Source organism: Oryctolagus cuniculus, chromosome 10, assembly GCF_964237555.1.
Source record: "Oryctolagus cuniculus chromosome 10, mOryCun1.1, whole genome shotgun sequence".
NCBI lineage: Eukaryota > Metazoa > Chordata > Mammalia > Lagomorpha > Leporidae > Oryctolagus > Oryctolagus cuniculus.
Window position 1 is genome coordinate 284,906 of NC_091441.1, and position 14,362 is coordinate 299,267.

Genomic DNA, 14,362 nt, shown 5'->3' on the forward strand with positions numbered 1-14,362 from the left:
CCCAGGGCCGCCGCCCATTGGCCGCCGCCGCGCGCCGCGTCCTGACGCACGCCGCACGCACTGCGTCGAGAGCGCGCACGTAGGCGTCGCGCGCCCGCGCTGTAGGTGCTGTGGTTCGGGAGACTGTGGTGTTGCCGGAAGGTGCGTGGGGACTCCGTGGGCTCGGCGGGCTGCGGGCGGGCGGGGCGGGGGTCTCGCCAGGCACTCGAGGGCGGTCTGGGCCGGGCGGGGGGCTCGCCGGGCGCTCGGGGGCGGCCTGGGCCGGGCGGGGGGCTCGCCGGGCGCTCGGGGGCGGCCTGGCCTGGGCGGGGGGCTCGCCGGGCGCTCGAGGGCGGCCTGGGCCGGGCGGGGGCTCGCCGGGCGCTCGGGGGCGGCCTGGGCCGGGCGGGGGGCTCTCCGGGCGCTCGGGGGCGGCCTGGGCCGGGCGGGGGGCTCGCCGGGCGCTCGGGGGCGGCCTGGGCCGGGCGAAGGGCTCTCCGGGTGCTCGGGGGCGGCCTGGCCTGGGCGGGGGGCTCGCCGGGCGCTCGGGGGCGGCCTGGGCCGGGCGAAGGGCTCTCCGGGCGCTCGGGGGCGGCCTGGGCCGGGCGGGGGGCTCGCCGGGCGCTCGGGGGCGGCCTGGGCCGGGCGAAGGGCTCTCCGGGCGCTCGGGGGCGGCCTGGGCCGGGCGAAGGGCTCTCCGGGCGCTCGGGGGCGGCCTGGGCCGGGCGGGGGGCTCGCCGGGCCTCCAGGCGCTGAGCGAGACGCCGCCCCGCAGGCGTCGTCCCCGTGCCCGCCATGTCGTACATGCTCCCGCACCTGCACAACGGCTGGCAGGTGGACCAGGCCATCCTGTCGGAGGAGGACCGCGTGGTCGTCATTCGCTTCGGACACGACTGGGACCCCACGTGTATGAAGATGGACGAGGTGCTGTACAGCATCGCGGAGAAGGTAGGCGGCGGCTCCCGGGAGAGGACTCAGGCCGGCTGCGCGGCCCCTGCCCCGAGCGTGCGCTTCCGTCTCCGGGGCTGTGTCCATGCCCCCCACCCCTGCCTCATGTCTGTGTCCAGGCCCCCCACCCCTGCCTCATGTCTGTGTCCAGGCCCCCCCACCCTGTGTCTGTGTCCAGGCCCCCCCACCCTGTGTCTGTGTCCTGGCCCCCCACCCCGTGTCTGTGTCCAGGCCCCCCACCCCTGCCTCATGTCTGTGTCCAGGCCCCCCCACCCTGTGTCTGTGTCCTGGCCCCCCACCCCTGCCTCATGTCTGTGTCCATGCCCCCCTCCCCGTGTCTGTGTCCATGCCCCCTTCCCCGTGTCTGTGTCCAGGCCCCCCACCCCGTGTCTGTGTCCATGCCCCCCACCCCGTGTCTGTGTCCAGCCCCCCCACCCCGTGTCTGTGTCCATGCCCCCCCTCACCCTGTGTCTGTGTCCTGGCCCCCCCACCCCGTGTCTGTGTCCAGGCCCCACCACCCCGTGTCTGTGTCCAGGCCCCCCACCCCTGCCTCATGTCTGTGTCCAGGCCTCACGCCCCATGTCTGTGTCCAGGGCCGCCCCTCCAACCCCGCATCTGGCCCCACCCGCCTCTCTGTGTCTGGGTCCCCCTCCCTGTGTCCGGCCCCTCCTCCTGTGCCCAGGGACCTTCTCAGGGTCAGGTTGTTGAGGTTGCTGCCGCCCTCGCTGGGACCTTCCTGGGCTGACCGTGAGCAGCTGAGGGAGCGCGGGCCTGATACTTTGTTCACTTGCTGGGGTTTGGTTTGTTCTTCAGTATTTATGTGAAGGGCAGAGTTAGAGTCAGGGCCTGGGCAGGTCAGGGGCTGGGTGGTGCTTGCTGCCCGCCCAGGCACATCAGCAGGGAGCTGGATCGCGAGTGGAGCAGCCGGGGAGACTTGAACCAGGGTCCATGTGGGATGCTGGTGTCACCCACAGCTGCTTAACCCGCCCTCGGTGTTAGAATCAGTACCCAGGTGGTCTGGGCTCGTCTGCTGACGTAGCAGTGCGCCTGTAGGGCAGTACTGTGTACTCTTGTGTTCTGTGTAAATAGGACGGTTTTAGGGAACTTATTTGGCAGCACTGTTAAGTGTTAGTAAAATATTTAATGTTGATGTTTCATAAATAACTTAAGTGAAGAGCGGCAGCAAAGCAGCCCTTTCTCGCCTGCCCTCCGTCGGCGCAGGGGTTCAGGGCCCCTTCCCAGTGCTGCCCAGGTTCTGGTGCTGTGGGCTCTTAGAGGCGCTGCCCAGGTTCTGCTGAGACGTGGCCTTGGGCCACACTCTCAGGAACCCCTCGGGGTCGGGCAGAGCGGGATGCCTTAGTTACCTGCCCTTCTGCCTGTCCCTCTGGGCTCCAAGAGAGCAAGGGCAGAGGAGTGCTGGGGAGCCGGGGCTGTGTCAGCAGCAGCACAGAGGTGCGCACATTCAGCAGGGAACCACTGCAGTGGCGGATGGGCACACCTGTCGTGTGGTCTGCGTGCCCTGTCTCCCTCGTGTCAGCTCCTGCTGCCAGCACGGTGCTCTCGGCTGGGAACAGGTGGCCGTGGCTCCTGGAGGGGCTCAGGGACCTTGCTGGATTTCTTTCTAACCTGTTAGTTAAGGACTGAGTCTCGTTATTAGTGCACACACACTGTGTGGTATCGAACCTGTTCATTAGGACATCGTAACTGGGCTCACTTCTGAATTTTTATCTTTGTTTTTTTTTTTTTTTTTTTTTTTTTTTTTTTTTTTTTTTTCAAATTTTTATCCAAAAATTGGGATTTTTGATACTTCTTTTTTTTTTTACAGGCAGAGTAGACAGACAGAGACAGAGAAAGGTCTTCCTTTTTCCAATGGTTCACCCCTCAATGGCCACTGTGGCCAGCACGCTGCGGCCCGCGCTGCGCTGATCTGAAGCCAGGAGCCAGGTGCTTCTTTCTGGTCTCCCACACGGGTGCAGGGCCCAAGGACTTGGGCCATTCTCCACTGCCTTCCTGGGCCACAGCAGAGAGCTGGACTGGAAGAGGAGCAACCGGGACAGAATCTGACGCCCCAACCGGGACTAGAACCCAGGGTGCCAGTGCCGCTGGCGCCGCAGGCAGAGGATTAACCTACTGTGCCACCGAGCCAACCAGATACTTTTTTTTTTAATATTTTATTTATTTGAAAGGCAGAGTTACAGAGAAAGAGGGAGAGAAACAAAGAAATCTTCCGTCCCCTGGTTTACTCCCCAAATAGCCATAATGGCTGGAGCTGGGCTGATCAGGAGCCAGACTTTTTCTGGGAATCCCCAGTGGGTGCAGGGGCCCAAGCCCTTGGGCCATCTTCTGCTGCTTTCTTAAGCACATTAGCAGGGAGCTGGAGCAGAAGTGGAGCAGCTGGGATTTGAACCGGTGCCCATATGGGATGCTGGCACTGCAGGTAGTGGTCTTCTTTTGTTAGAACACCAGCTTGGGCCGGCGCCATGGCTCAATAGGCTAATCCTCTGCCTTGCGGTGCCGGCACACCGGGTTCTGTCCCGGTTGCCCCTCTTCCAGGCCAGCTCTCTGCTGTGGCCCAGGAGTGCAGTGGAGAATGGCCCAAGTGCTTGGGCCCTGCACCTGCATGGGAGACCAGGAGAAGCACCTGGCTTCGGATCAGCGTGATGCGCCGGCCACGGCGGCCATTGGAGGGTGAACCAACGGCAAAAGGAAGACCTTTCTCTCTGTCTCTCTCAATGTCCACTCTGCCTGTCAAAAAAAAAAAAAAAAAAAAAAAAACCACCAGCTTCCTGGTGTGTTAAGCTCCCACTTGCAGTGTCTGCCTCTCATAAGGGCACAGGTTCCATTCGTGGCTGCTCCACTTCTGATCCAAGTGCCTGGGCCCCCACACCCATATGGGAGACCCCGAGGAAGCTCCAGGCTTTAGCAGGGCCCAGTCCCAGCTATCTGGGGAGTGAACCAGTGGATGGAAGGTAACGGTCTTTCTCTGTTTGTCCCTTTCTCTGTAACTCTGCCTTTCAAATAAGTAAGTCTTTCTGAAACACACACAGGAACTTGAAATGCATTGAAAAGCTTTTAGTGTTTTATTTTCTTACTGTATAAGGATAGAATATGAAGTTTTCATTCTCTATCCCTTTTTGGGGAAGCTCAACAGGAATTTTTGAAATTTAAAGTTTTAGTATAAAGACCAGTGAAACTGTGAAAACCCACCTCTGCAGAGCCAGCAGGTGATGGGCGATCCTCCGTCCTGCTCCCAGTCTTTGTCCGTCCCAGCTTAGAGTCAAGTTTGAAATGTCAGGACTTGACCCTAACTCGGGCCATCTTCCTCTGTTTTCCCAGGCTCATCAGCAGGGAGCTGGATTGGACGTGGAGCAGCCAGGACTTGAGCCCCTGCCCACAGGGATGCCGGCACTGCAGGCGTGAGCTCAACCCGCTGCTCCACAGTGCCGTCCCCCAGAATGTAAAAAGTGAGGCTTCAGAAGTCCGTGGTCCTGGTCAACTGCCCAGACCCTTTTTCCTAGAAGTTTGGGTAGATTCATGTTTGGCTGAGAAACTATGAACACGTGGGTGGGTGATTGCCATCAGGGTAGCCTTCAGACAGGCATTTTCTAAGTTTTTTTTTTTTTTTTTAAGATTTATTTGAAGGGCAGAGGGGCAGAGAGAAAGAGATCTTCCATCTTCTGGTTCTCTTCTCAGATGGCTGCAGTGGTCAGGGCTGGGCCAAGCTGAAGCCAGGAAGCCATGAACTCCATCTGTGTCCCACATGGGTGGCAAGGATCCAGGCACTTGGGCCATCTTGCATTGCTTCCTCAGGAGCATTAGTAAGGAGCTGGATCAGAAGTGGGATGGGGGGCTGGCAGTGTGGCGTAGTGGCTAAGCCTCCGCCTGTGGCCCTGGCATCTCATATGCATGCTGTTTCGTATTCTGCTGCTCTTCCAATCCAACTCTCTGCTATGGCCTGGGAAGGCAGTAGAAGATGGCCCAAGTCCTTGGGCCCCTGCACCCATGTGGGAGACCCAGAAGAAGCTCTGGTTCCTGGCTCCTGGCTTTGGATCAGCCCAGTTCTGGCCATTGCGGCCATTTGGGGAGTGAACCAGCAGATGGAAGATCTCTCTTTCTCTCCCCTCCCTCTCTCTCTCTATCTGTAAATCTACCTTTCAAATAAATAAATAAAACCTTTAAGGGAAAAAAAGGGAGCGGGGCTGGTGCTGTGGTGTAGCAGGTGAAGCTACTTCTTACAGTGCAAGCATCTCATTTGGGCACCGGTTCAAGTCCCAGCTGCTCCACTTCCGATCCAGCTCTCTGCTGTGGCCTGGGAAAGCAGTAGAAGATGGCTCAAGTCCTTGGGCCCCTGGACCCACGTGGGAGACCCGGAAGAAGCTCCTGGCCTGTCTTTGGATCGGCACAGCTCCAGCCGTTACACCCATCTAGGGAATAAACCAGGAAGACCTTTCTCTCTCTCTCTCTCTCTCTCTCTGCCTCTCTGTAACTCTGCCTTTCAAATAAACAAATAAGTCTTTTAAAAAAGGAAAAAAAAAGAAGTGGGGCAGGAGTCCAGTCAGCGCTCCAGTATGGGATGTGATGTCACTGCCCACCAAGCTGTAGCCCTGGCCCCAAGTGCTTCATTTTAATGGGGAGGTGGATTGTGTGGCTCCTAGAAGGGCTACCGTGGTGTTAACAAGACTGGGCTCCCGAGCTCTTGGGGGTGTTGAAACCTGGTTATCACTTAGTGATTCTGGGGGAGCAGTTGAGTTTCTGGCCCCCACCTGGGAGACCTGTGTTGGGTTCCCAGCTCCTCCCTGTAGCCCAGGCCTTTACAGGTACTTGGGGGATCCCTCCCCCTCTCAGAAAAAGAAACAAGGTGGTGAGCGGTAGGCCCTGGTGAGAGGTCCTTGGCTCCTGGTCGCTGCCCTTGGAAGGTGGTTCTTGCAAGAGGGTTGTTGGGAAAGCCTCAGTCAGGCCCAGCCCTTCTGCTCCTTGCCCGATCCACCGCTGCAGTGCAGTGGCCTGACCAGAGGCCAGACCAGTGGACCTGCCTGAGCTTGAACTGGACCCCCAAGACTGAGCCATGATAAACTCCTTCCTTGATAAGTAGCTTTTCTCAGAAGAAAAACAGACTGAAGTGTTAGAACAGACATTTACTGTTGTTGTGATTGAGAGAATCAACATTAAACCAGTGGGGTATGGGCAGGCATGAAGTTGCTGCGTGGAGCACTGGCACCTCACGTCGGGGTTTCCGGGGCTGAGTCCTGGCTGTGCCCCCAGTGCCAGCTTCCTGCTAGTGCAGAGCTGGGGGCAGCCGGTGGAGGCTGCAGTGGCTGAGTCCCTGCCGCTCCTGGGGAGACCTGTGTTGAGTTTCTTCCTCTTGGGTTTTGCCTGGCCCAGTCCTGCTGTTGGAGTTGTTTGGGGGAGTGAACCATCAGATTTCTCACTCTCTGTGTTGTTTCTCTGCCTTTTAAAACACAAATTAGCAAGAACCCAACCTGATAGACTGAAGTTATGGAGTACAAATAAGTGAGATTTGTGCATTTCAAAGTGTTTCAAAAGTTCATGGAAATTAAGTAATGTTGGTGCAAATTTGAAATCCATGCATCATTTTTTTATAATGCTCATTTTGCATGAACTTTTTGAAGGCCTCCTGTACAATTCAGCAACCAGCGGAAGTTACTGCAAAAGTATTAGGTGAAATGTTATTTTAGATACAGACTTTTATGACTAGATACATACAGGCTTACACAAATAGATACATTTAAAGTACCAGGAGTAGGTGAAAAAGAGACATTGCAAAGGTTAGAGGAAGATGCATTCAAGCAGTGTGGCCCTTCGTGGTTGGGTGGTGATCGGTGTGGTGTCCAGGTGGGAGTGAGATGTGGAACCCTTGTGTGGAAAGCGGTCTGTAGGTCTGCGGGCCCTCCAGTCACTCAAGCAAGGGGGCTTTTATGCTGTGAGAACTTCACAGTGGGCAGCAGCACGCTGCGCAGTGAGGGGGAGGGGCTCCGCAGCTCCGTGCCGGCCGAAGCCGTCAGGTGGCTGCTTGGAAGGGGTTTTCCCCCAGAACTTCACTGTTGGCTGGCGTAAAAGCACGGGTGTGGCAGCCTGGGGAACGGGAGGCACTGCCCACTGTAGAACACTTGATTTTACTTGACTGTCCTGTAAAAGCTTGTTTACAGTTACAGTACTGGGTGGTACAAAGCAGTGGTTTTTTCCATTTCTCTGTTTTCAGAAATGGAGAAAAATTGTGGACACCTACCTTCATTTCAGTTCTATGTAAAACATACCTAGGAGTTGTAGTGAAATGTTTGGGAGGACTGGCCCTGTCAGCTGTGTTCAGCCCATGTAGGAGGCAGGCGCCAGGGTCTAGCGAACCGCCCGGCAGGCTGCAGCCTGGAGCTCCAGAGCAGAGGTTGAGGTGCTGCTGGCCGGCAGGCCTGCCCGCGCCGGGTGTGCACGCTTCGGGGTGGTTCCTTTCTTGCTGGGGAGTGTCCACTTCCTGCCCTGGTGTTGAGGTTGATTTGTTCCTGAGAGGAGGAACGTGGCGGGGGCAAGAGGCGCAGAATCACCACACAGACGCCGGGAGGCGGGTGAAAGTGGGCCAGAGGTGAGCAGCCCGCAGGCTCGTTTATTTCCGTTGCTACAGCAGCTTATATAGGCAAGGCAGCCAACCCAGTCAAGGGGTGGTCTGTGCCCCAACCAATCACAGCCTGTTGCCAGGCAGGCTCCGTTGCCAGGTGGGTTTCAAAGCCATTCGTGAGTAACTGACGCTGGCTTGCCAGTGGCCATCTTGGCATGGCCTTCTCATTCCACCACATTTCCCCCTTTTTGTTTATTTTTGAGCAACAGGAGGCATGACTCTTGGCCATACCATTGTTGACCCCGTTTCCATGTGGTCTCCATACGCAGCTGTGCCTGTCTTAGGTTGTCTCCCAGGGGATCTTACCCATTGTTGACTAACCAGCACTCAAATCCAGAGACCACAAGAGTGCTTGCTCAGATGGGGGTAGGAATGAGGAACAATGTTTATCTGGAATGGCATGAGCACACACAGGCTGTGGGCCATTTGAGTGGTTGGCCAGAGCTAGTGGGGTATAAAACAGTAACAGATGTGGCTATGGGCAGTTCCTCAGGGTAGGATGATAGGGCAGGTGCGTCCGCTAACAAGGCAGATTCTTAGTCTTGTTCAGCTGGTTCTGGTTGGCTGTCAGTTGCAGGCTTGATGTTTCTGGGTGGTACCCAAATGGGCTGTCCCGCATCCTCTGGAAAGACAAGCATATCCTCGGCCCTTGGTTACCAGAAGCCTTTCTAAGGGCATTGGAATCCAGGGCCTGAATTCTGTGTCCACTCCTACATTTACGGCAAACATGCAGGTGGGATGGGGTCTAGCGGCTGCCCTGAGAGCCTCGGGTGCCTGAGTACTGCCACAAATGTGGGAACCCTCACTGGGTGCGGATGGGATGACCTCGCATGGGTTATTGTCTCTAGGTCCTCTAAGTCATCCCACGGGTATTTGGGGGGTGGCTGACTTGGCGTTGCTACATTGTTTGTTACCTTGTTTGCTACATTGTCATTTTCACTGTCCTGGCTCTCCCTAAGTCATCAACTGTTTCCTGTAAGACAGGGACCTGGAGTGACAGGCTCTTATCACTCACAGATTCACTGTGTTTGGTAATCTGCGTGCGCTTCTGAGAGGGGGGTATCTTTCCCATGTTTGAGCACTTAAGAGCAGTGCGCCACACCAACTCTAGCCAAAGGAAAGACACGCACAGCACTGCTGCCATAACAAAGCAAATTCCTAGCACCTCAGCGGCTGACGGCATTGTGCAGGGGTTCCCTACGTTAGATGACCAGACAGTGCTGTGTGTCAGATCGTAAGTATGTCCTGTGCTTAGTGGGGGACTTCCTTGATTCGTTAGGTCAAGGCCATAGGCCCACACGGTGTCTCCGGAGCATCACCTGTCTAAAGTGAGGGAAGATGACTTGGTTCCGAATTCTGGGATGATCAGTCCCTTATGTGAATTCACCAGGTGAACCGAAAGTAAGAGGAGCTGAGAAGCGGCGTACGCTTCTGGGCAGTGTGTGCTTAACCTGGGGTCACTTAGACCGAGGACAAGGACAAGGAAAGGGGTGTAGGAGGGGTTCTGTGCTCACCCTCACAGAACCGAACAGCACACAAAACACCGAGGGGCCCACTTGCCGAAATCAAGGGGGGACCTCGCCGAGTCCGACACGCTGTCTCTCTCAGTCATGTTGGCGCACCAGATGTTGCAGTTGATTTCTTCTGAGAGGAGGAGTGTGGTGGGGGCAAGAGGCGCGGAGTCACCACACAGACCCTGGGAGTTGGGTGAAAGGGGCCAGAGGCTGGCAGCCTGCAGACTCGTTTATTTCAGTTGCTACAGCAGCTTATATAGCCAAGGCAGCCAATCCGGTCAAGGGGCAGTTTATGCTCTAACCAATCACAGCTTGTTGCCAGGCAGGCTCCGTTTGCCATGTGGTTTCCAAAGTCATCCAATCACAGCCTGTTGCCAGGCAGGCTCCATTGCCATGTGGGTTTCAGAGCCATTCTGACACTTGCTTGCCTGCGGCCATCTTGGCATGGCCTTCTCATTCTACCACCCGGGCATGGCCCCTGAGTGGGCATGGACTGAACTGGCTCGTAGGGCAGGATGATGGTCCTCTCCAAAATCATTCTCAGTGACAATGTGTTTCTTGAGTTTGAACACATTCAATGTTAAAAAGCTCTTCATGTAACACATACTTACCTAGCAGCACACGTGTGTACGAGACATGTCTGTGGACATGGCAGACATTCCTACCTCTGGGAGGCCCAAAGCCATGCTCAGTCTACACGGGAAGCGAGAGAGGAGTGGGTGCTGTGCTGTCGCTCGGTGGTGGCGGATCTTCCTCTGGGTGGTCTACAAGGTTCTTACTGAAAAGGGAGAGCCTGCTTCTAAAGGTTGTATAAAATGAGGATTTGCGTCTTGAAAATTACATGGGATCATCGAGTTAGGTATTTGGATGTCATCATTTACAAAATAGATACTAAACCACTCTGAAGAAGATGGGCTCCTTGTGTCATTTCCCGCTTTAAGCCGGGAGGTTGGCGATGCTGAGAAGCAACTGACTGAAGGACCACGTTGACTCTGGGGGCCTCTGAGCTTTCAGTGGGGTGTTGGAGAACACATGGAGTCCAGATATTCCCAGGAGTAGAGAGGAGTGTGTAATGAGCCCTCTGTTCCTGTCCTCGGCTGCAGTGGTTATTAATACGTTGCCATTCTCATGTTGTCTAGCCCTGATTATGCTGCAGCATTTAAAGCAAATCCCAGTTACCACATTATCCCATCTGTAAGTTAGAGTTGGATGTTAGAGTGACTTTGGAAAGAAATGTGGGTGGGTGCCTGTCTCCCATGGCTGCCAGAAAACGTCACAGGCCGGGTCTGCTCACAGTGTGGAGACCTGACATCCAGAGTCAGGGGCAGGGGTGTGCTCCCAGGACCTGGGAGAGAGCCTCCTCCACGGGGTGGAACCCACCCTGTCCTCCTTGGCCCCACAGCTTGTGCGCAGCACTTGGTGATGGGGGCCCACCTGCTGTTCCTGGAGAAGTCACACGCTCGGCATTGAGGTTGGACCTTATATGTAGCAGTGTGGACACAGCCCTGCTCAACACACGGAAGTGGTGTAAGCTTTCCGGAGGGTGTTGGCAGTATTTGTTTGAGCCTTACAGATGTCATATTCCATGGTCCAGAGGTTCTCTTGGGAATTCATCCTTAGGAAATGATGGAGTGTGTAAACAGTATAAGGGTACAGTTCACAGGTAGCATTAGTGTTAATGGAACATTTGATTGAGTCATGAAAAATCAGAAACAAAGTAACAGGATAGTAACAACATGGCCACTGGTGAAATAAGATGTAGAAGCTTGTGTTTCTGGAAGATGGGTAATTTGTTAAGGGAATGATCACAATGAAAGCAGGATACGTAATCTTGTAGTCTGACAACTGTATGATCACATTTCATAGAAACAGTACACATAGAATCTTTAAATTTTCTAGTTGATTTAAAAAAAAAGATTTATTTATTTGAAAGAGAGAGATCTTCCATCCACTGGTCCACTCCCCAGTTTTCCACAACGGCCAGGGGCTGGACCAAGCCAAAGCCAGGAGCTTCTTCCAGGTCTCCCACGTGGGTGCAGGGTCCCAAGCACTTGGGCCATCTGCTGCTGCTTTCCCAGCCATTAGCAGGGAGCTGGATCAGGAGTGGAGCAGCCAGGACTCGAACTGATGCCCATTTGGGATGCCGGTGTTGCTGGTGGTGGCTTTACCAGCTACACCACAGCACTGTCCCATAGAATTTTTTTTAACATGCCCTGAAAGTGGGGGGAAATGTGGCAAAAGAATTAGAGAAAAGAGGTAGAAGAGAAATGTAACAGAGGAATTAGACCAGTTACCTGCGGGTATTGAGGCTGGAGGTGATTTTACTTTCTTTATATTTTTCTGTTTTCTCTAAATATATTCTCTGATGAACTTGCAGTTAAAGAAAAAAATCACGGAAAATGTGTACAGTATCACCTGGGGTCCTGTTGGTACTGGCAGATGTTCAGTCCGGGACGGCTGGAAGGTCGTGGACGGCTGAGGTCTGCACACGTGTGGTTTAAAGCAGTGGCTCAGCATGCAAGCCCAGTTGTGGCAGCTCAGTGGGCTTTCGGGATCTCCCGTGAGTGCCACACTGTGAAGGCACTGTGAGAGACGCCAGAGTGAATCGTCAGAAGCCAGCTCCTCACGGTGTTGTGTGGTTTCCTTGTGTGCTAGCTTACTGGGCAGGAAGTGCTGGAGAATTCATTTGAAAATTGTCCAGTTATGACACAGAGTCTTGTTTTTTTAATGTGCTTTAACATAATGAGAGCCAAATGGATCTGTAATTTTAGTTTTTCTTAATTTCTTTTTCTCGTAGGTTAAAAATTTTGCGGTTATTTATCTTGTGGACATCACAGAAGTGCCCGACTTCAACAAGATGTACGAGCTGTACGACCCGTGCACGGTCATGTTTTTCTTCAGGTATGTCTGACCTCACGCACGGGTGGTCTGAGCTTGGCCGTGATCAGCAGTCCTGCAGGAGCAAGCCAGTTATGTGGTCACGTGGCCAGGGGATCCCTGTGAGTCTTCAGTAATTGTCAAAGTACAGTTCCAGTTTCCGTGTTTACTCAGTAACAAGTTCCCCTCTTGAAGTAAAGTGGCCAGGAAGGCCAGCAGGGTGCCATTGAAATAGAGAAGTTACTCTCACTGCCGGCGTCACTCACCAGTTACCACGTCAGCACCTTTGTTTAGTGTCCTTATCAGTTGGCTTTGCTTAAAGCATGTTTTCTCCGCTCTGAGTTCTGTTGAGTTATTTGGAAACAGCTTGGCCAGCAGCAGTGAGAGCACCGGCCACACTCTGGGATGGGCGCCTCCCAAGGGGAGCAGAGCCGGGGTGTGTGCTCTGTGCCCGCAGGCCTGCTGGTGAGGCTTTGGGCAGGGTCAGCTGCAGGACTCGGTCGCACGAGGCAGAACCGCGGCTGGGCTGCTCTCCGCTGTGGCTCATCCGGCTCCTTGTGCTCGTGGGTCTGCGGTCGCTGTGCCCTGCTTGGCTGGGAAGGCGCTGGCCGGTCGAGTCACTCTCACAGTCTCAGTTGGACCTGAAGCCCTGCTCTGGGCACTGGAGTGGCTCAGGTGGTCCAGCGCAGTCTGTGTGTCACATCAGCTAAGACTGGGAGCCCGCCTGGCCTCTCCAGTGCTCACAGGCGTGGGGTCTCAGTGTGCGCCCACCAGGAGTGTGCTGCCTGCAGGCGCCTCTGCCGCAGCCTCACGTCCCTCGGGCCGGCTGAGGCTCTGCAGACACCACTGCACCTGTGCGGCCCTGAGAGACCGAGAGGGAAGGGAGTCCACTGCCCCACATCCTGGATGGGCCCAGGAAACAGAACTGGGAGGGAGGCGCCGATCCACGGCCCGGCAGACTGGTGCCTGTACCCAAGTTTCCCTGCCTCATGAGCCGTGTCTGCCTCTGGGTCCTTTGTTCCTGGTTCCTGCGGTAGCCCTCTCGGCCGTCCCCAGTGTTAGAGTCGGGATGCCCCACGAGCAGGGAGGGGTTCCTGGCTCACCCCTTTCGCTTGTGACTGGGGTCTGCCACCCTTGGTCTTGCCTGGTTTCAGCGTATTTGCCATCTGCAGAGTCTGAGGGTTTATTTTCCTTTTTAAAATATTTATGTATTTGTTGGAAAGGCAGATGATAAAAGAGGAGAGATCTTTCATCCACTGGTTTATTCTCCAAGCCAGGCTGAAGCCAGGAGCCAGGAACTCCATCTGGGTCTCCCATGCAGGTGCAGAGGCCCAGGCGCTTGGCCATCCTCTGTGCAGCACAGCCCAGATCCAGAGGGGAGTGAGCTCAGTGTGCCCCCCTGCATGTGTGAGGGATGACTGACGTGGAGCAGGCAAGAGGGGGTGGGAGACAGGTGTCCAAATCCCAGCGAGCGTGGGAAGGCTGTCCTGGACGTGACCGTGTGAAGCGGAGCGGGGCATCAGATGTGCCCATGGCTCACCCTGTCGAAAGGAGGCCACACGGGAGCCGTCCCCTGAGGCCAGACCTGTGATCCTATAGGAGTCACTGAACGTCTCGCCTTGGCAAACCCGGGAAGACTCAAATAAAACAAAGGGCCTATGAGAGCACAAACTCAGGGAGGAGGTCTGGCTCCTGGGAGGTGCAGTGTGTGAAGATCTTTCACTTCCTTGATCACAGAAATGCAAAATGTCATTTTAATTTCACAGGTCTGGGTCTTTGGGTAGAGTTTATGCTAAGCGTCTCTCAGAGCACTGTGGAACCTTCCGGTGCTTCTCCAGGTGGACCAGTGTGGCCCTCGTGTGTCCTGACCTTTAGTTGCCCTGGAGGGTATTTGATAGCCCAGGAAAAACAGCACCGAGCGAGCTGTGTTGTGCAGCAGAGTCTGTGTCCTGGAAGGGTGTGAGCAAGCGGTAGGAGCAGGGGAGAGTGGGCGGGTCTCCGTGCAGGTTCTCAGATCCTGATGGGAGTCACTAGGAGCAGGGGAGTGGGCGGGTCTCCGTGCAGGTTCTCAGATCCTGATGGGAGTCACTAGGAGCAGGGGGAGTGGGCGGGTCTCCGTGCAGGTTCTCAGATCCTGATGGGAGTCACTAGGAGCAGGGGGAGTGGGCGGGTCTCCGTGCAGGTTCTGAGATCCTGATGGGAGTCGCTAGGAGCAGGGGGAGTGGGCGGGTCTCCGTGCAGGTTCTCAGATCCTGATGGGAGTCACTAGGAGCAGGGGAGTGGGCGGGTCTCCGTGCAGGTTCAGAGATCCTGATGGGAGTCGCTAGGAGCAGGGGGAGTGGGCGGGTCTCCGTGCAGGTTCTGAGATGCTGATGGGAGTCACTAGGAGCAGGGGGAGTGGGCGGGTCTCCATGCA

The 14,362-nt window shown here is 55.6% G+C and overlaps 1 protein-coding gene across 1 annotated transcript in view; it reads left to right on the forward strand.

Annotated features, from left to right (window-relative positions):
- The window catches only part of TXNL4A (thioredoxin like 4A), a 15,933-nt gene continuing 1,571 nt past the window's right edge, over positions 1–14,362 (forward strand). The window contains exons 1-3 of the mRNA XM_051840447.2: positions 1–141; positions 755–927; positions 11,867–11,970. Of these exons, the coding sequence (XP_051696407.1) occupies positions 775–927; positions 11,867–11,970 (257 nt within the window). The 5' untranslated portion in view covers positions 1–141; positions 755–774. The remainder of the gene's footprint in view (positions 142–754; positions 928–11,866; positions 11,971–14,362) is intronic.